This window comes from Sinocyclocheilus anshuiensis, unplaced genomic scaffold (genome assembly GCF_001515605.1).
Source record: "Sinocyclocheilus anshuiensis isolate Anshui unplaced genomic scaffold, SAMN03320099.WGS_v1.1 scaffold1299, whole genome shotgun sequence".
NCBI lineage: Eukaryota > Metazoa > Chordata > Actinopteri > Cypriniformes > Cyprinidae > Sinocyclocheilus > Sinocyclocheilus anshuiensis.
In genome coordinates this window covers 705931-727719 of record NW_015538011.1, presented here as the reverse complement: position 1 = coordinate 727719, position 21789 = coordinate 705931, and the positions used below count along the sequence as shown (strand labels likewise).

Sequence of the window (21789 nt, the reverse complement as noted above, 5' to 3'; positions counted from 1 at the left end):
CAGTGTGTTTCGCTTTTAAACACGAGCTCTGTCATATTCTGTGATTGTCTCTGAAGAGCGCGCGCGAGCCCTCACACGTCGCGCTGTGTGAAGTACAGACTGAACGGATTGTCAACACATCCCACCGCTGTATCGCCAGATGAGATGCAAACTATGGTTTCTCGACTTGATAACCAGTCTCACTAGTAAAGTTTTAATGGATGAAGACTGCAATCAAGGTAAAGACAATTGCGGTGGTGTACAGGAGTCGGACAGTAAGCACGCGTGAGTCCGTTATAATAATGCGTGTATGAGTGCTCTTGACTCACTGATCGCACATTGTATTTATGCACAGGCACAGACATTTCCGTACATTCACGTTGTTTCCACACACATTCATGATAATGTTTTGATTTGTCATGCGTATGTTACTGTATTTAGTTATTCTGAATGGATCCGTGTACTGTAGTAGATATATAAATGCAGTCAGCAGGCGGTTGGTTTAGTTTTTTTTTGGCATCTCCATGTGGTCCTGTTCGGTTTCGCAACTTGACTTCTCTAAAATGTAAAAAAGCTCTTTGCTGTTGCACTGTACACATACTATAAAATTCTGATTTTTTTTTTTTTTCATATGTGCTTATATGGGCTCCTTATATCATTTGGTTCTTTGGTGTCCTTTTGGAGTTTCCAAGTGTCATTTTTTGGAAAGACATCTAAATTTATCTTGAAAAAAGCTTGCAGAAAATACAGATTTTTGAGAATCACCCTTCAGTCTTTTGGTTTGTTTTGCTGGATATAGCAAATGATGACAAAATAAACATTTGAAACAAGATAAGTGGTCTATGCTTAATTTCATGACGTGTGCGATTAATCGCGATTAATCACAGAAAAAGGATGTGATTAATCAGATAAAAAATTAATCGATTGACAGCCCTATTTAAAAGGTTAAAATATTTCAAGAACAATGCATAAGAATCTGCACGATTCATAATCAATGCATTGACAAAATGAGTAAATCTTTTAACTTTAAAACTATAGTTAATCAATTTGATTGATTCTTTTGTGATTGAAGTCAATTGCAGGCCAATAAAAGGATTAAATATTTTAAAATCAATGCATATGAATCTGCAAGATTTGTAATCGATGCATTAATACAACGAGTGAATTGTATAATTACTTAGTTTTAACACTACAGATTATCGCGGGTAATTTTGTGTTTTACCTTTTTCAAACTCATAAACTTTGGCTCCGAAGTCCAGCCATAAGGTTAGCATTCTGGGCATGGCTTGATAGATGTACTGATTGCCAAACTGCAGGGCTCTATGAAGAGAGAGCAAAACATTACTGTTTCTACCTATCACACATTGAAAAACATTTAATTCAGGAACTGCTCCTACAGGAGGATTACCAATAGAAAACATCTTACTTTCCAAAATAAGTGACGATATAACGGATGAGGTTGCCTTGTCTTTCCAGTTTGTTGTCAGTGACCATGGGCATCACTTTGTCATAGTATTTGGCCAAGTAAAAGTTACCATCCTCCCATTCTGGTAACAGATGTGTGACATCCTGTATTTATGAAAGAAAAAGACACTGTGATCTATAGCTGGACAGAGTTAATTGTAAAGAACATTTTAATAATCTAAGGAACCATTTTCCACCATAAAGAACCTTTTGTCCAATGGAAAGGTCTATAGATGTTAAAGGTTCTTCAGTGAACCATCGATGCCAATAAGGAACCTTTATTTTAAAGAGTGTAGAGATGTTACACACAATACTCCAATGATGACAGTTAAGAGACAAAAAATGATCCGAAAGCATGACAACACATCTGATTAACTGCTCACATTTGAGCACGGTCTATGAAGGATCATAAAATAGTATACTAATGTGTTTTAATGAGCGTGTTATGAAACAAGCCTTGAACAACTGCTTTTAGCTTGAACGCAGCATTTTAGAAGTGTTTCATGTGCAAGATGCTGCAGAAGACACGTGTGTAACGGTCAAACACATCCTGTCTGTCAAGTACATGTTTACATAGAAAAACAAAACAAAAGCAGCACAGTTGAATGCAAAAACCTGTGAAGAACTACTACATGTTTGATATTTCATGTTTGTATGATGGTGATAGGCTAAAAGATGCTTGTTCTTTGTTTTTACAAAACATTTACTATTAATAATAGCCCACCATACTTTTAGTCATTTTGAATTTGAACTTTTATATTATTTCTGAACATATGTGACCCTGGATCACATAACCAGTCTTAAGTGTCAATTTTTTCATATTGCGATTTATACATCATCTGAAAGCGGAATAAATAAGCTTTCCATTGATGTGTGGTTTGTTAGGATAGGACAATATTTGACCGAGATACAACTATTTGAATATCTGGAATCTGAGGGTGCAAAAAAAATCACAATATTGAGAAAATCGCCTTTAAAGTTGTCCAAATGAAGTCCTTAGCAATGCATATTACTAATCAAAAATGAAGTTTTGATATATTTACGGTAGGAAATTTACAAAATATCTTCATGGAACATGATCTTTACTTAATATCCTAATGATTTTTGGCATAAAAGAAAAATCTATAATTTTGACCCATACAATGTATTTTTGGCTATTGCTACAAATATACCCGTGCAACATAAGACTTGTTTTGTGGTCCAAGGTCACCTAGGATATGTTAAAGAGGGGTTTCTACAATCTTTGCCTTCACATTTCATGTGAAGTGAATTTATTTTACATTTACACCATGTTGTCCACTTGATGTGTTTTACTTGAACTACACTGTAGTTACGTTTTAGGTTATGTAGTTAAATGATAATTAAAAAAAATTATCAATCAAATTGTTATCCTGAATTGGTCAAACATTCTGAAAAAAAAAAGATTTTTTTTTTTTTCGCCCAGCCCTAGTCTAATCATTCTGATTTCTGTTACATTTGTCCTCATATGTAATTGACTGAAATACCTTATAGGTTTTCATAATAGCATTGCTCTCAAAGTTGGCCGTCTCCTCCATGTATCTGCCCACCAGCAGCATGGCGTTCCCTTTTATCTGGATTCTCTTTGGGTCGGTGAGTGGCTGTTCATCAGGAAAACACTGCTGCACACCTTTCTGCAGGACTATCAGAGCCTGATGCACATCACCCTATAACAACAACTTCTTTCCTTAGAACAATTTCAATGATGGATAAGACCTCCATCAAAGAGATCAGCATTGGTATTTAAACATTATCTGAACTGCTATACCTTAGACCAGAGCCATTTGGCTTTCTCGATGAAGAGCTCAGACAGGGAGTTCTCAGCATTGAGCAGGGCATTGAAGGCTGTTTGGTGATGGCCAGCTCTTCTGGCCACACGAGCACTCTGCAGCCAGCACTCACCAACCTGCTCCTCACATGAAGAACTGCAAAGAAGTTTTCATCAAACACACTCTCAAATCTAATTGCATTACCACTCAAACAAATGTTATACATTATAATTATATTACCACTCAAAAATTTGTATTATTTACTCATGGTTATGTATTTTGAAATGTGCACTACCAGTCAAAGGTTTGGAATAATTCATGTTTTTTTTATGATTTTGAAAGAACTCTCTGATTTCTGATGGAGCATGTGGCACTGAAAATTCAGCTTTACCATCACAGGAATAAATTAAATTTTAAAATATATAAAAATGGAAAAGAACTGGTAGTGTTTGAATTACTTTCTTTTAAGGGACAAAAAAAGTATTTTTTGCAAATGCCCAAGCTGCTCTTTTCCATACAATCAAACTGAATGGTGACCACAGCTATCAAGCAAGATTTTCAGTGAATAACAACTTAAATCTGTTGCACAGTTCAGAATACTTGAAATAAATCAAATGAATCATATAGTGCATTTACTTTTACTATACTTTTATAGTGGCTTTTTTGCTTTTTGGACCTGGTTCCTATTCACTTAAAAAAAAAAATAGTGTAGGATTTATTTTGAAATAATTTTCACTCAGAAATTGCTAGTAAATTTCACAAATAATTACAAAGAAATAGCAAATAACACATTGAATTAAACCTGATTTTTTTTTGAAGTACAAAGACTGAAATAGTATTTTCTTGTAAAACATATTCCAATATTCTTTGTTTTACTTACAAATTTCGAAAAATCGTTTTTTTTTTGTTTGTTTTTTTACTGTGCAGACATTCTGCTAAACTTTTCATTTTGTGTTCAATTGAAGAAAGGAAGTAATTCAGGTTTGAAACAACATGAGTAAATGAACATTTTTATTGTTGGGTGAACTTCCTCTTTGCCTCAAGAATGATTTAGAAAGAGAAAAGACAATACACTACCAAGTATCTTTAAACGCATATTCAAAAATGAACTCATTACTTGGATTTTTGACATGGAAGTAAAACATTGTGTATTTTGAACTGAAAGTCATATGTGCTCATACCCCTTGCTGAGACTGAGAAGAGCTCTCCGCAGGGCCAGGACGGGTTCCTTGGCTCTGAACGAGTTTTGGGTCATGAGTAGGCGGGCATCCCAGTTGAGTTTGGGCTCAGGCTTCTTGGATCCTCCAGCATCTCTGCTTTCCTTCTGCAGCTCAGTGAAGGCATGCTCCAACTCACACAGCATGTGCAGCCTAAGACCCAACACAAAAGTGCATTTGAGAACACTGTATGTGTATAGTTTTTAATTTTCCAAAATGTTCAACCACCAGATTACCTGACTATGTACTCATATCCTCTCTGATAGGTGCCACACTCAAAACTGGCTGCTGATAAAGGGACGACTTGTTCTTTCCTAGCTACTTTAAGCTTTTCATAGAATGCCTCGGAATCTTGCTTCTTGGCAGCCAGCAACATTTGGCCAAGTCTGACACCCCACGTGCTGGACTTACAATCTATAAAACAGATATGACAAATATTAATGCTTCTTCAATCTGAAAAACATTTCTGTTTCTACAAACAGCAAAAGTCCTTTACCAGAGGCAATATAGTCCTCAACTAAGTCCCATTTTGACAGCTTCCATGCTGCCTCGACCCGGTACGCATTCAGATCGGATTTCCATCGTGGCCTTTGTAAAGAAAATAACATCGGTTTAAAAAAATAAAATAAAAATCTGTGGTTGCATGAAACAGTGTCAGAGGACTGCGTCTACATCAGTACACCTACCTGCTTGCCAGAACTCCATTGACCTGAGTTATTACTGTAGAGAGTTGCCCAAGACCCAACATAGAGTTCATAACACCATGATAATGGACAATCTGCATGCAAAGATATGAAAGTGAGAGGAAAAAGTATTAGTTACCAGAATACTAAAAATGAGAAAATACATGAACTGTTAACCACACAAATGTCAGAGACGGAACACTCTGAAGTTAAACTAAATCAAATCATCAGATCTTACTTAAAAGTTATGAACTGCACTTGGATGAAAAAAGATATTAACTTAAATTACTGCATAGGATTCTACAGGATATAACAAAAACTTTATGCCATATAGGATCTACTGAATTTGCTTGGGTTATTCTCAAAATGTTACTTGAATTTTCAGTCATTAAAAGCATATCAAGTATTGAAGCATCATTCTATAATTTAATAAAATTAAATGGTTTGACTCTTATGGAGGCCCAAATCTGCATATAAATAAATAAATAAATAATTGGAAAATAAATGAAGAAATAAATTACTTGATAAAACAAATACAATTAATTTTTAATTAAATGTAGTCCTAAATGTATTTTTTGCAATACTTTTTCCTTTATTAATTATTTCTGTATTTAGTTTTTACTTTATACACTGTACAAATTGCTATGGGATACTGCAGATCAAGTTCTTTTTCCCGATTCACATTATGTCGAATTACAACTTTCCAGAAATATAAACAGTTGTATTGACACACCTTTGAACCTATTTATTTGTTTGAATTTTCTACAGGTTTGGTCCTTCATAAACTCTGCTTCATTTTGCACAAAAAAATAATATCTATTTGTTTGGTTTTTTTGTTAAATGTGCTAAATTATACGGAGTTGAAATACATAATTCACACATGTCATTTGTGATACATTGTTTAACTAGTAGTTTACTTACTTTGGCACTGGGTCTTTTTGGACACTGCCTAAATTTGCACACACTGACCTGAGTTTGGCAGGTACCCATAAGAATAAGAGTGTGTGTGTTTCTCACCTGGTCTGGCTCGAGTTGGATGGCTCTGTCGTAGCAGGCAGTGGATTCACGCAGTAGTCCAATGCTCTCATGCTCCAGGATCTGCTCTCTCAATGACGGCTCCTCTTTTCTCAGATCATTCACTCCCCTCACGCCATCTGGCTCATGCATGGCCGCATACATAGTCTAGAAGAGGGCCAGAAAAAGAGACAGGTTACAACATAACTTAAAAGAGTTAATCTGATTTCTAGACAAGTTGTGCATGCAACTGTTTTAAACTCTTTCTGAATATTTTCAAACCCCATGCATATTTGATAGGTCAAATTTTATTTTATTTCATGACTCTCTGGAATACATGATTCTGATTGATAAATTGTAGCACTGAACTATATATAGTATATAACAGCACTTTTCTCAGGCAACTGATTTCCTATATACACTACAGTTGAAAAGTTTGGGGTCAGTAAGATTTTTTAAGAAATTAATTTTATTCAGCAAGGGCGCATTACATTTTTCAAAAGAGCCAGTAAAGACATTTATAATTACAACATCTTTCTATATCAAATAAGTGCTGTTCTTTTTTATTTTATTGTTCTTCTATTCATCAAAGAATCCTGAAAAAAGTGTGTCATGGTTTCCACAAAAATATTATGCATTAAGCATTTATTTAGTAAGTAGCGATAGCCAGTAATCATAATACTCATGGTAAGACCTGGAGGAATGAAAGATGGTCCTGAATGTTCTGCTTCTTCTCACGGATAAAAGACTCAAAGTGCATGACAGCACGTGTGTAGGCTCTGGAGCGTAAGGATGCCTTGGCCAGCACATCCTGAGGAATACGGTTAAGGAAGGCTACAACACTTTGATATTCACTGTTCTCTGGGCCTAAGAAGATGAAGAAAGAGTCAGAAACACTTTAATTTCAACTTGACTTGCATGATACAGAGCTGAAAAATATAATTTACATGTTACTGCTGTTGCATTTACGATAAAATATTTTACAGAAAAAAATCATGTCATAAAGCATCGAGTCAGGTCAGTAATGTGTGTTATTTATCTCATTTAAAAAGAAATAAATTAAAAATGAATGGGAATTTGTGGAGTAAGATTTAATAAAGAATAAAAGGCATATTGCCTATTATCATTCCCAATAATGTCAAGACATGAAAAAATAATAACCAGCAGCTTTTATGGAAGAAAACAGGTCTGAATTAAATCAAAATGTAATCTGGTAAGTCACCTGTGGCCTGTGCCTGCGGCTGCTCTCTGGCATGTTTGCCTGGCCTCTTGTTGGTACTCAGACTCTGCAGCTTGTGGCGGGACCACTGAGTGAGGTGGTCCAGCATGGAGAAGACGGTTTGTGTGCTGAGCTGACTCAGACTGGAGGCGTTCTCCTGCAGTCGCACTAACCGCGGGTCACCCTCCTTCAGGACTGCCATCATCTCTTCATTCACCTACATGACACAAACAGAGCCTTTTCACTGGAAATACCGTTGTTTCTATTACAAACTTTACTGAGCAAAACTACATGGACGGTTTCCTATAAAAAATCCATACCAAGTGCTTTCCACAAAGCTTGAATTTGTACCTCTCGCTGCTCCTCCTGAGTGCATCCAATCAGCACATAGACCAAAATGTGGGGCAGCAGGTAGATGGTCACTTTGTAATCATGCTTTATGATGAAACTACAGCAGTTGAACACTTTTCCAGCAAGCTCATGTCTAACCTAAAACACATGAAAAGATGAGGTAGAATTAGTCTTTTGTCTACATTTGAGGCTGGGGAAAAAAGTGGACATGGACTTACTTTACTGATGAGATATGCTGCCCATGTTGCAGACCAGTCAGAGAATTTGCTTCCACGGCTGGTAAGATATACAGGCTTTTTCAACTTAGACCAGTTCACCACCTTCTGAGAGCTCTTATACCTAATTAAAACAAGCCAGTTTTATGAACACTGGATATAAAATAAGCAGCAGACAAAAAGCCATGCAAAATGATCATGCCCTACCTGGTATTGAGATGCGGCTCCAGGATTTCCTGAACCTGCTCTGGGAATCTTCTCCATAGACGGCGACCTGGTGAGTCAGTCCTGCCCTCCTGACATTCAAATAATGACAGCAGTTCCTGAAACAGAAGGTTACAGAGTTTAACTATCCTAAAACCTACAACATATTGGTATCAAATTATTTATCTGCTGATATGAGATTTTTTTTATTTATCAGTATCAGTCGCTATCTAGAATTTTAAATATGCAAGCTCATTTCCCAAAATGTTACATTTAGATTACCTTTGGCGTCATCTAATGCTGGAGGTCATGGTTGCTTAGCAACGGCAGACGCCTCCGGAGCGCAAGCACCCGAACGCTTTGGAAAAAAAGCAGAAAGCGGCGCACCTAGCGTTGTCCACGCGTTTTTAGGCACGACATGTGAACGGCCCCTTATACTGTTTTTTTACGCGTTGCGTTGCATCGCGTCACGTAAACATAAAACCACGTCTGCATTTGTGATCGGAGTCTTTGGGTTTGAGACTTTAGTCTTTGCAACTTTAGGGATCTTATCTATGCACGAACAGCTTGTAACAAACACTCCACAGAGAAAGGAAAACTTGAAATCGCATCATATGACCCCTTTAATTTTTAAAAACACTATTGATTTAATAACAGTGCTTGCATGCAGTACTCAAAATGGTTATTTTTCATACTGTACATTACAATGTTGTGATGTCTAAACTCACTTGTAGCATTTTAAACTAATGATTTTATTTTTTTGGTGTTTGATTTTTAATTTATTAGGACAAAATTGTATAAAATTTAAATATCAGCCATTTATCAGGCCAATATTTTTATATCAATTCATCCTTAGTTTTTACCCATTTCAAGCTAATATGTAAAAAAAAACAATAAAAAAAACACTAAATATCTCCTTGCTAAATACTTCTTTGTATTTTTTGTGTGAGTCACAAAGGACATGATCTTTAGCACAGTGCATACCTGCATGGCGTACGCCGCAGCATCTTGAGCTCTCACATCATCTGCATATGCTAGAAAGGCTCTGGTCAGCTCTGTCAGTAGTTCATAGGCAAAGTTTGGATCATCAATCCCACTCTAAAAGCATAAAGACATTCTCTTTATTTTGTACCTAATACTTGGAATACATAAAATGCAAAGCTACACACTTAAAACACGATATTCAAGATTCTGCTTGATACATACAGGAACAAAACTGTCTTACCACAAATGTCGAGCCAGTTCCCTGAGTGTCAGCAGGTGACAAATCAAGTCGACCAGGATCAATGGCTCCCAGCTCCCCCAGGCATTCCCCACACAAAAGCCTGGCTTCAGGATTGACGTCCTGGCAGCCCCGGAGCAACACCGTCACTAACTGAGAGATCACTGGCTCTACCATCTCACTGTCCAAGACATGCTTTAACAGAGCATCCTATAGAACAAAAAATATACTGTAGATCATCCTTTCAGGCCCTTGTTACGTTTTATTTTAAGCCTGGCCGGCAACAATAAGCTTATCTACCCATTTTGTATTTACATACTTTATTATTCATTATACAAATGTAATCAGAGTAATTAATTGATGATGTACAGACTCCTATACGTGTATTTGCATCCAAGCTGGCAATGCTTTCTTATTTATCAAGAGTGAGTCTAACCTGTTTTTTATACATCATCTCCTTCAAGCTGGTGAGCGCATGGATGCGTACGTCCACATTCTCATGCTGGATGGCCCGCATGGAGAGCTGCAGCACTGCCTGCATGTCAGTGCTCTTTGAGGTTTGCTGTTGTTGAAGAATTGCGAATCACGACCATAATTATCGAAGAAAATGTAATTTTGTTGAAATCACGTCACAATGTGCAGCACAACTGTCTTTTACATTGTTTTGTGTACACTGATGTGATGATTAGTTTGTTTAGGTTGTACCTTACGGTAATCTTGAAGGATCTTGTGAATGGTTTTCAGTTCTGGGTGGTCAGGAAGGAAGTAGATTTCATGAAGAAAGTCTTGCACTTCCTCCCTGATATAAGATGATACATTACAAATTATATTTTAGTATAATTTATTAGTGTTATAGTTTCAACGTTAAAATAATTTCTCCTTTAATATGCAGAAACAACTAGAAATAAGCAAAACTGGCTCAGCCAATAGCATGAATTTGGGGCGAGACTATCTATTTGTCCAACCAATGGAGGAGGAGGGGAGTGTTCAAACCTGATTGAAAATAATTTTTGCAACTCACTTTGGTGACGTCAGTGGTGCAAAAATTACACACTGTAATTTTAATGAGTATGTTGTCAACATATTAATAAATAACATCTATAAAAATATCTAAAAACCTTATAAAACCAAATCTAGCCTACAACATAAAAGAGAAAGGAGGAATGACACACACCTGTTCTCCACTATGAGGTACTGCATGATCACTGCCGTCTCTTTAGGTTGGATGGAGATGAGAGGTAATAGAGCAACGATTACATGACTCAGAAGCGGACCCAGATAAGACGGGTCAAGACAGCGCACAAAACAGTCCCATGTCCTGTAAACCAGCAAGATAACAATAATGTTATTTTGTGGGCAAAGTGCAATTACAATTTCATCCTCTGGCCGGATTGCATATTAGATACAGATGGTTCTTGCTGAGCTTAAACGTTAAAATATAAATGCAAATCTGGTGTCCTGTTGAGTTCGCTGCAGTAATTAAAGAACAATCTGGATCATATCGGCAGCGCTCTCATGCAGATGGTGCTTCTGATACTCTTCATAATCGATGTGCACAGCTTCTTCAATACATTCAGACCGAATGAGAAACGCACCTGCAGCAGAGCTCTGGGAAGTCGTCCTTGTACCTCAGGCCAGTTCTGAGTGTGGTCATCATCTTCACTCGGACTGAGCTGATGTGCTTTGGACCCATTAGCTTCATCAGGGCCATTAAACTGTTCAGAGCCTGAGTGGAGAAAAAGGTAACAAATATATTGACATAATGTGGATAGAACAATCTTGCTGCCTCTAGTACCAGGTTTTCTCAATAGCTCCTGCAGCTCTGGATTCTTTGTACTATCAACCATGCACTGATAAACATTATGTACTTAAAATCCTGAGTTTGTGGAGATCTTTACTCGTCTTGTGACATGAAAAAGTGATTAAAGTAAAAAAAAAAAAAAAAAAAAGACTAATGCTGAAGGATTCATTTTAGAAATTAAGTGAATATTATTTTTCTCTGAAAACAAAAAATGAGAATTTTTAAAGGGGTCCTATTATGCTCTTTTACAAAGTCTTGATTTTGTTTTGGGGGTGTAGTAGAACAGGCTCTCATACTAGGTTGTTTGAAAAACACATTACTTTTCACATATTTTACATTATGGAAGGCGGACCTTCATCAAAGCCGGAACTAATCGAGCCGTTTGTGCCAGGATGGGGAGAAATGTATTTTAATAATGTAAATTATGTGAAAAATAATGCGTTTTTCGAACCACCAAGCATGAGAGCATGTTCTAGTACACCCCCAAAACAAAATCAAGACTTTGTAAAAGAGCATAATAGGACCCCTTTAAAGAATTTTTCCATGTCAGTTCCTAGTGACCATGTCTTGTCTATCTACAATAATGACAAAATCCCTAAAAAAAAGCAGTCAATAAAACGTGTGCTCTATAGAAGTCCTCTGTAGTGACTGAAAATCACTATTCGCTTTCATTTCTATTGAATTTCCAAATTATTCATGATAATCCTCTATAGTAAACTCTAAACTTGAGATCCACAGCAAGTGGATCACAAAGTCAGGAAAGCTAAACTGGATAACATTATGAGCAAATTAATTGTTATTTTTAGCCAGTTCTTTTAAATAAAGCGGTTGCTCTGGTTCACAAGTGGGACAAAACAATACATTTTTAACAGATTTGTTGATAAATCTCACACTTTTTTGGTGTTTGATATCTGACTGTTTTTTTCTGTAATTTTTGAAGCATAACAGCCATAAACAGTCAATTCAAAAGATCTATTTTTTGTTTCACAGAAGAAAGAAAGAAGTCACATGGGTTTGGAACAATATGACAGAAAGTAAATAATGAAAGAATTTTCATTTCTGGCTGAACTATCCCTTTTTATCCTAACTAGCCATGACAAGCAATGAGGAACAGAACATGCTGCCGCACCCTCAAAGAAATCTCATTGGTTCAAAATCCAGCTCCAAATAACAGTAACATTAAATATATTCTGACAGGTTGATTTGTCATTTTCTGCAGCATTTCGCTTTCAGTGAGAACAGAAAAAAACCAATAACAGTATGTTGTGTGCCTAGAACGTGGTGTATGATCAGTTTATAATGCTGTAAAATAGATCATAGCTACTGAAAGCTAATGTTTTGCATTAAAACCAGACAAATTGTATTGAACACCTACCATTTTCTTTTTCTCCTTCTCTCCAGCACTAGAGCTCAGCAGCTGCATGTTGAAGAAAGCCAGAATGCCCAGGAGCTTGGGCTGCAGATAATCTGCCTGCACAAACATACAGTACAGTGACAGATGGCATTATGTCCAGAACAATGGCTATAATAGAAAACTGAAAACAGACCCCAATGCATTCAACTCTGTAGAACAAATGTACTTGAATCAGTCTGTGAAAGTTGGGCCTTAATCTGATGATTATTATTAGAGCAACTGTACCATGCATCCTGGGGTAGTGATTTCTCTTGGGCCCTGGTAGGGGTCGTCACTGGAGGCAAAAGAAGCTAGAATAGCAAGTCCATTAAAGACCTGCTGGTAGTGTTCTCCTAGACGCAAGAGCAGCTCATTATGAAGACCCTGGAAATCCTGTCTCAGCAGACTGCCCAATTCAATTTCGGTTTCATTCTGTGAAACAAAATATTTATTAAATAAAAAATAAATATTACCTATACATATATTTCTAATAAATAAATGAAAACAAGCAAACAAGTAAATAAGTCTTAAAAAGTATATATATATAAAGTAGTAAATGAAAATTCTAAGCCATAATAGAGTACATTTTTTAAATATATATATATACACTTCTTTTGTAACCATTCTCTTTCTATTTGTCTTTTTCCTCACTGCTCATCTCCTGATTTCATAATGTGAAAATCCCACCTTAAGGTAGTGAAAGGCTCTCTCCAGCTCCTCCTTGGTACAGGAACACACAAGATGGGAGAATATATATTTGAAGTTATTGATGAGCATTTCTCTGCGGTTGACATTCAGTTGCTTGGCAATAGTGCGGATCAGGGCAGAAGCTGTAGGACTGGCCTTGGCTGCCAAAAAGGGAAGAAGGACCTGTAGAGTCCGCTGTGAACAAAGAGAGACAGAGTAAGCTCATTGCATCAGTGAAATTAGCAATGAAAGTCACACAGTTCATCAGAGGCATTTATCATTGCTATCAAGATTACTCTCATTTATGCTGAAACTGAGCTTTACTGTACTATATTTGCCCAAATTGAAAGGATTCGTTCACTCCAGAATAAAAATTTCCTGATAATTTAATCACCCCTATGTCATCCAAGATGTTCATGTCTTTCTTTCTTCAGTCAAAAAGAAATTAAGGTTTTCGAGAAAACATTCCAGGATTTTTTTTCCTATATAGTGGACTTCAATGGGGATCAACGGGCTGAAGGTCCAAATTGCAGTTTCAATGCAGCTTCAAAGGGCTCTACACGATCCCAGCCGAGGAATAAGCGTCTTATCTTGCAAAATGATCGTCATTTTATTTGTAAAAATTAAAATGTATATACTTTTTAACCACTAATGCTCATCTTGTACTAGCTCTGCATCCACAACTTCACGCATTACGTAATCACGTTGGAAAGGTCTCGCGTGACATAGGCGGAAATACAGACCCTGTGTTTACAAAGCAAACATGCAAAGAAAGTCAAACGACCTTTACAAAAAAAGGTAAAACAAGGATGTCAGATGATTTTGAAGTTGGAGGAGAAAATGAGATGGAGTTTTTCCACCCTACCCAACCTTTTTGAACCGGAGTACACAGACGACGAGCTAACTGCGCATGACCTTTCCAACGTGATTATGTAATGTGTGAATTTGTGGATGCGCATCACGGAGCTAGTGCAAGAATAGCATTTGAGGTTAAAAAGTATATACATTTTTATTTATTTAGAAAATGACCGATTGTTTCGCTAGATAAGACGGGGCTCGGCTGGGATCATGTAGAGCCCTTTGAAGCTGCATTGAAACTGCAATTTGGACCTTCAACCATTGAAATCCCAGAATGTTTTCCTAAAAACCTTAATTTCTTTTTGACTGAAGAAAGAAAGACATGAACATCTTGGATGACATGGGGGTGAGTAAATTATCAGGAAATTTTAATTCAGGAGTGAATTGATTTAATCTATCTTTAAAGGGATAGTCCGCCATAAAATGAAAATGCTGTCATCATTTACTCACCTTCATGTCATTCCAAATCTGTATGAGTTACTTTATTTTGAAGAATGTTAGTAACCAAACAGTTTTGGGTCTCATTGTATTTTTTGTCCATACAATGGAAGGCAATTTGACCCGAAACCATTTGGTTACCAACATTTTTTTAACTATCTTCTTTTGTGTTTCACATTATAGTCGTACAGGTTTGGAACATCATGACAGTGAATAAATGTTGACATTTTTGGGTGGACTATCCCTTTAAGGCTGTTCTGTTACGTCAGAGGCAGATCTTGCTGAATCTGATATTGAGATGTTGGACTTACATTGAGAAAACGATTAAGGTCAGGGAAATCAAAGACATGTGCCACATGAGACAGGATGTCCAGTGCCAGCTCTCTCTGATGGGCCGCCTCCTCCTGCAGAGCCTCGCTGCTCTGATCTGGCGTGCAGCGCAGAGCCGTCACATGACGTGAATGCAAAGACTCCACCAAGAACTGCAATAAACAAAAAGGTAGACCCATTACATTTTATTACTCTAGGTCATGGGTAGGCAAGTTCGGTCCTAGAGAGCCGCAGTCCTGCAGAGTTCAGCTCCAACCCTAATCAAACACACCTGAACAAGCTAATCAATGTCTTCAGGAATACTAAGGCTATAGGCAGGTGAGTTTTTTTTTCAGGGTTGGAGCTGAACTCTGCAGGACTGCGGCTCTCTAGGACCGAACTTGCCTACCCCTGCTCTAGGTGAATTTGATTGACCACAAAGGTTAGTTTGTTTTTAACCTAAACAAACACTGTTCTCCATTCCTAGCTCATAGTTTTTAAGCTTTTTTGAAGGTGATAAACAGCTTACGTTGGTACTCACGTTGATACATATAACACCCCATAAATGCACAGCATTATAAATAATGATAACATCGTCACAGTATCAAAACTGCACACTGACCTGGCAAATTGGGTTCCTGTACTGGTTGAAGAAGGACTGCAGTTTGAGGTGTCTACAGGTGGCCAAAGCCTGGATCTCGGTGTAGGCTGCTACCGACACAGGATTAGACTTGGACAGCAAGCAGTGCAGAAGACGAAGCAGGGCAAAAGACACCAGGTTCCCTTCAGCAGCTCTGAGAACCACCATAAGCAAGAAATGCATTGTTGATACATGATTTAAACACTTTTAACAGCAGGAAGGATCAATATATACTAAAATGGCAGCAAAAAAAGCATTTTGCACTACCTCCCAATTTCTCCAGTGGTTAGTATGAGTGTGTTTTTGAGTTCATTGTTTCTGGAGGTCTTTGCATTTGTGTAAGCTTCTTTTAGTCTGGACACAAGAAGCTGTGAAAATCAAAATCATAATACATCCATTAGTTAGTTTGGATAAAAGCATCTGCTAAATTACTTAATGAATGACATCAAGTGCCAAAAAGGTGATGATGGTTAGCATGTCATAATTTGAAATGTAAAACTGTACCTCTTTTAGGAAGCCATTTCCATTCCAAAACTCTAGAAGATTCTTGATATTAAGGCCAAACTTTATGCGGACATCCTGGTCAGGGTCTTCAATGAGGTTGACTAATGCGCTAACCAGAGATTTTGTGTCAGGGTCACTGTTACCCAGATCCACATGTTTGAACAAGTGCCGTATATTCCTGATAAAAGCTGCCATTTCAAAAGACAAAAGTTAAAACTGATATGGTGAGCTATAAAATGTTTGCACAGTACAGTGTATTAATGCTTAGATCACTGTAAGAGCTGCAAGAGAAAAACGTACTACCAAAAGCACAAATAAAAACAAATTCATATTTAATAAATTCATTCATGCAAATTCAGCTATTTACATTGTTCAGACTAAGCATTTAATCCTTAAGAATGCTGCTTGGATCACACATTTTTGTAGGCCAAAACTCAGAAACAAGTTCAATCATTCTGAAGACAAGGTTTTTTTTTGTTTTGTTTTTTGGTGAAATTCCTAAAATAAGGTCTGTGGTTAACACAAGCTCAAGATATTTTCACGTCTTATTCTACAACATAAAATACATCAATAATACCCCTTGGGGTTTTTTTTGTTTTGTTTTTTTTTTAAGGTTTAACTTGTCTTAAAAAGGCAGTCGCAAACAAGTGGCCTAAAGGGACCACAGAGATTGTCAGGGACCTTAAACATCATTCTAACTCAAACTTTTAGGGAAAACGTTGTTTAAATAAAGACTGAAAGAGTTGTCAGTGGCTTCATGATGGTGACACTAAACTCAAGCAACTGTAGTGTAGTTTGTTTATAGCCAACTATGCTGAAGTTCGTTGATATGGGAAGAAAAAGGCGGGAAACAGTTCAAATTAAACATACAATCTCACAAATTAAAAATACTCAAACAAAACGAGCGGCAGCCACCTCACAGCCAACTGACGCACACACAAAACATAAAATGTTCCAGGTCTGGTCATTTCTCTCCCTCAACTGTCCTCACTCCTCCTTACATCCTTCAGGAGGTCCTCAGTGGACATTGTGACCACTCCACTTGCCACACCAACGTTTGGCTTAAATTATTTTTAAATTGATTTATTTAGACTTCAAAATTCATCAAATTTGTGTTTATCTAAACAAAACATTATCATCAGGAACAAAATGTGTGACCGTCATTACTTTTGTTAATCACAGAACTTTTTTTCTGTAAATAATCCAAAATTAGGGATGCACTGATAGGATTTTTGGGGCCAATGCCGATACCGATTTTAACAATCACTTATTGGCCGATTCCGATACCGATATTTGTCACTTCCTCTCTTATTTGAAATTTTGGGATCAAAATAGATAGTATTTTGATCATGTTTTAAATCAGCAACGTTCAAAAACACCTGCATTAAATTATGCTAGCAGATTTATTGCTGCATTATAAAATAATTTCTAATGAACATGGATTGGATTTAACATTCAGCAGGCCTACATAAATACAACAGAACAAAGATACATACTAAATAAACAGTGCTTTTTAGATAGGTTTAACAGTTTTCAGGTACAGAAATAAAGTAAACAAATGTAAAATAACACTTCACTGTATAAATTAAATACATATTAATCCTTCTTTATTGTAACAGACTTTATTATGATTAATCTTCTAATTTGTTTTTGTATACATTTTGATATTTTTTGTAAGTTTAAATATGCCATTAAATATGACACTACAGTCATCGGCCTCATCAAGGATGGAGACGAGTCTGCTTACAGACAGGAGGTTAAAGAGCTGGCTGTCTGGTGCAGTCTTAACAACCTGGAGCTTAACACGCTCAAAACTGTGGAGATGATCGTGGACTTCAGGAGAAAACCCCCTGCACTCCCCCCACTCACCATCATGGACAGCACTGTGACTGCAGTGGAGTCATTCAGGTTCCTGGGCACCACTATCTCTCAGGACCTGAAGTGGGTCTTCTACACTGGAAGCTCCTGTCGTCAAGTCAAATTCCTTGTGTGTGTAAACATACTTCGTAATAAAGCTCTTCTGATTCTGATTCTGATTCCGATATGTATGAGATCTCCATTACCAAGGCGGGACTCTTATTTTGACAGGTTTTCTAATCTACGGAGCAGCTATATGGGTAATGAAAGCAGTTGCTTATTATAAATTTGTCAGTTTATTAAGCACCCCCCAAAAAGGCATGAGATCTGTATATATTTATTTACTGTTAGTTGTAATAAGTGTAGGGATGTAACGATTCACTCAACTCACAATTCGATTCACGATTTTTTTTTATTTTTTTTTTACAAAATGAGATTTAAGAAAAATTATAAATTAAATGTGTCCTTTTATTATTGCTTGGACAAAATGCTGCACATTTCTTTGTGAAATTGAAATATAACACTATAATAATATACTAATATAGCACTTGCATATTACTGCTCTTTTGTTGGTTTTGATTGCTTCTATTGTCCTCATTTGTAAGTCGCTTTGGATAAAAGCGTTTGCTAAATAACAAAATTGAAATATAATGTAAATGTAAATAACAAAACTAAATTTAAATTTAAAAAAAAGCTCCAAATTAAATAAATAAGTAACACAAAATAAATCTCTTCATATAAACAAACTAAGGCTTTGTCTGTGCTCTTTCCATTTAAAATTAGAGGCAACCACTGCATTTTAATCATGATCCAAACAAAGATGTTGCATACATGCAACATGAGCAGTTTTTAATCTAAATTAGACTGTATCATTTAGAAATTTGAAGCAAAAACAGAAAGTGTTGACTTCAGTTTTGTGAAACTATACAAAAATATCTGCATGAAACGGAAACAGCAGACGAGCTGTATGAGACGCAGATTCACTCTCTGCCAGCAGGTGGCGCTTAAAGCGTTTCCTTGGTTTCCGCTGTAAACAAAGCAGCCCTGCACTTATGAACTTTAATATGCATTATACAGAGGCAAGAGGAAAAGAAAAAATACCCTCTAAACTTTTCTAAAGACAGTAAGTTCCCCTCAGACATACATTCATATAAACTCCTACACCTAAATGAATCGCGATTTGTTTAGCATCTCAACCTATTTAAATCGTCACATATTTGAATCGATTTTCAACCAGCTCGCGGTTAATCGTTACATCCCTAAATAAGTGTTTTGTGTAATTTGCTGTATGTTGATGATAATGCAACTGAGAGAGAGAGTTTAATGTGCACTTCTCGTGCTGTGTTTTTGTTTAGCTCTTATGGTGATTTTTGTGGAGTGAAAAAGGACGCAATAAACTTAATAAAAAATCAGTAAAGTTTTGGTCATCATTCAGATGAGGTCCGCTACACTTATGAAAGTTACAAAAGTTATTTAGTCAAGAATAGTGTGCGATCTTTTGTTATTTGATTAGCATTAAAGTGCAGACAGCAGCGCTAGGATTATGCAACAGACATTATACAGCTCAGTGCCTTCACACAGTTAATTAATAAACCATCGGTTTGTTATAGCGGCCTTTTTCCTTATATAGCCGATATGCTGATGGTTGTAAATTGAGGAAAAATTGGCCGATAAATATCGGTGGCCGATACATCAGTGCATCCCTATCCAAAATCCTAATGGGTTTTTGTCGAGGGAACCAGCGTGATGCTAATTTACAGGTTGGCTTAAATACATTATCACTGCAGCAGACTATTTAATTAGATTCTCTGAAAGTAAAGCTGACTGGACTAACCTTGCTTGACCTTCTTGTCCTCCACAGATTTGAGCAGCAGAAGGAATGGGGTAAGGATGGAGGCTCCGATGGAGGAAGTCTGGCTGGGGTGGGAGTCTGAAATGCTGAGACCAACACAGAGCAGCTCATGGGATGGCATCATATCCTGAGGGAACTGCAGTTGTGAGCTCTCAGACAAACAGCAAGCCAACTGCCCTGTAATACCGGCCAGCTCGATTTTGACTTCTGTTGAGCTGTCCTGGAGTCTGTTCCTAAATGCATTATTGAATTAAAATGTTTACAAAAGTGCATTAAAAAGGACTTTTCAGAAAAGTAAACCTTTCCACATCTTCCACAATTTTTAAATATCTGTTCAGAGTTCCCCTTTTTAAATGTTTTTCAGTCATACATATAATGCATAAGGATTTAAAAATGTATTTAAAAAAAAATAATTTTTTTATATATTTCCAGCGATCAAACCTTTCAGATCTAACACTAACTAGAAGAATATATATTCTCAAAATAAATTTCCATTTCAAATCACAGGTTTAAAATTCCTTGATATTTCCAGGTCTGCCATAACCATAAGAATAATGAATTAATGTGAGCCAATCTTGGATAGGTTTTTTTTTTTCTCAGAGTGTGTGACTGTTGGATGACGTACAGAAGGACCTCGTGGATGAGGCTATAGGATTTGACTCCTAGATTGTGCAGCAGAAGGGGAAAGCCTCTGACAGCACTGGCCCGCTCAGATTCACTGTTACTTTGCAGGGCCCAGCGGTAAACCGACGACCGCCAATCACCGCACACACTCTTCGACAGCAGGGCAAGTAGAAACACACAGTGCGCTCGAGTTTGTGCAGCTACAAGAAAACATACAAAACAACAAACATTGAAATGTACTGTAAGTGAACTGTAAAATAAATTAAACTTATGGAGGAACAACACTGAAATAAACAGCAATCCATTAACATTATGAGACACTATAAGATACTTACAGTAGACAGGAGCAAGTTTCTGGGAGAGTGCAATCAGACTTGCAGGAAAAGAGGCCATCTGATAAACCGCTTGTGAAGAATGCTCAAGCACCCATGGGATTGAGAGCAGAGCACAAATATTTCTGTAAAAACCTGTGTCACCCTGACTATTAGCTGTAAACACAATACAAATCAAATTAATTCAAATGAACTGATATCATGCCGTTAAATTTGAGTTGAATTACTGAAATAAATGAACTTTTCCACGACATTCTAATTTATTGAGATGCACCTGTACATCTACGGGCTGCTCACGAGCGAAAATTCAGAAAAATTCTGCAATATCTCAACAAATCAGCAAAAATAAAGTTAAATATAATCTTTAGCAAATCTCAAAATAAATATTCATTTATGTGTATTATAAAGTTGTGGTGCCTAAATTCACCTGTGATATAACAGTTCAGATTTTTGTGATTTATTATTATAAGAAAAACTGTTTTATATCGGCCATTTAAGGGTTATTGGCTATAACTTGAAAATAATTATCAGCTTTTCGGTTTTGGCCAAAATTTTTATATTAGTGCATCCTGCATGCAGGATGCATTTATATAAAATGGTCCTTTAAGCCTAACATACGTAGATATTAATAAGGATCTTGCAAAAAATACACTCACTGTTAAGGTAGAGGACAGCATCAAGTATCCTGATGGTACCCTCCACCAGAGGCTCCAGCTCTTCCTCATTAGAGGTGTTTGCCATCACAGAGAGGCAGGTCTCGACTACCTGAGCCAAAACCCGAGGCTTTAACCAAATGAGCTGAGCTGCATCTGAAGCCTCTGATGTCATCTCTCCTCTGCCACTGAAGATGTATTTAAGAATGAGAACAAATAACCATGCAACACAACAAAGGTCTTAAATAAAGCCATACCTCTGTGATCCATTTAGACAGTGCTTTGAGCAAAGTGCAGCCAGATGGAAGATGAGCACCAGTCCCTGCACGGTGCTCACTGTGTGGTCCCTCATCTGGGTCAGTAGCTCATCCAGTCGGCTCTCTACAGCTGCCCACACCTCACTTCTGCTCTTCATGTCCACCTGCCTGATTCAGGACAAGATGAATACACATGGTAAGATGAGAGACTGAAGGAATGTCTATTTGG

At 37.0% G+C, this 21789-nt stretch overlaps 1 protein-coding gene across 1 annotated transcript in view; it reads right to left on the bottom strand.

Annotated features, from left to right (window-relative positions):
• The window catches only part of LOC107677746 (serine/threonine-protein kinase ATR-like), a 34360-nt gene that overhangs the window by 9274 nt on the left and 3297 nt on the right, over positions 1-21789 (bottom strand). The window contains exons 6-37 of the mRNA XM_016472767.1: positions 21561-21728; positions 21307-21491; positions 20654-20806; positions 20320-20518; positions 19677-19927; positions 15986-16173; positions 15749-15849; positions 15464-15635; positions 14844-15014; positions 13237-13431; positions 12796-12981; positions 12532-12627; positions 10951-11081; positions 10530-10673; positions 10061-10154; positions 9792-9917; positions 9359-9565; positions 9118-9231; positions 8137-8252; positions 7933-8053; positions 7715-7852; positions 7367-7580; positions 6839-7011; positions 6148-6312; positions 5134-5225; positions 4944-5035; positions 4684-4861; positions 4412-4600; positions 3230-3386; positions 2949-3128; positions 1406-1548; positions 1202-1299 (exon numbers count right to left, since the gene is read on the bottom strand). Coding sequence (XP_016328253.1) covers positions 1202-1299; positions 1406-1548; positions 2949-3128; positions 3230-3386; positions 4412-4600; positions 4684-4861; positions 4944-5035; positions 5134-5225; positions 6148-6312; positions 6839-7011; positions 7367-7580; positions 7715-7852; positions 7933-8053; positions 8137-8252; positions 9118-9231; positions 9359-9565; positions 9792-9917; positions 10061-10154; positions 10530-10673; positions 10951-11081; positions 12532-12627; positions 12796-12981; positions 13237-13431; positions 14844-15014; positions 15464-15635; positions 15749-15849; positions 15986-16173; positions 19677-19927; positions 20320-20518; positions 20654-20806; positions 21307-21491; positions 21561-21728 — 4937 coding nt within the window. The remainder of the gene's footprint in view (positions 1-1201; positions 1300-1405; positions 1549-2948; positions 3129-3229; positions 3387-4411; positions 4601-4683; positions 4862-4943; positions 5036-5133; positions 5226-6147; positions 6313-6838; positions 7012-7366; positions 7581-7714; positions 7853-7932; positions 8054-8136; positions 8253-9117; positions 9232-9358; positions 9566-9791; positions 9918-10060; positions 10155-10529; positions 10674-10950; positions 11082-12531; positions 12628-12795; positions 12982-13236; positions 13432-14843; positions 15015-15463; positions 15636-15748; positions 15850-15985; positions 16174-19676; positions 19928-20319; positions 20519-20653; positions 20807-21306; positions 21492-21560; positions 21729-21789) is intronic.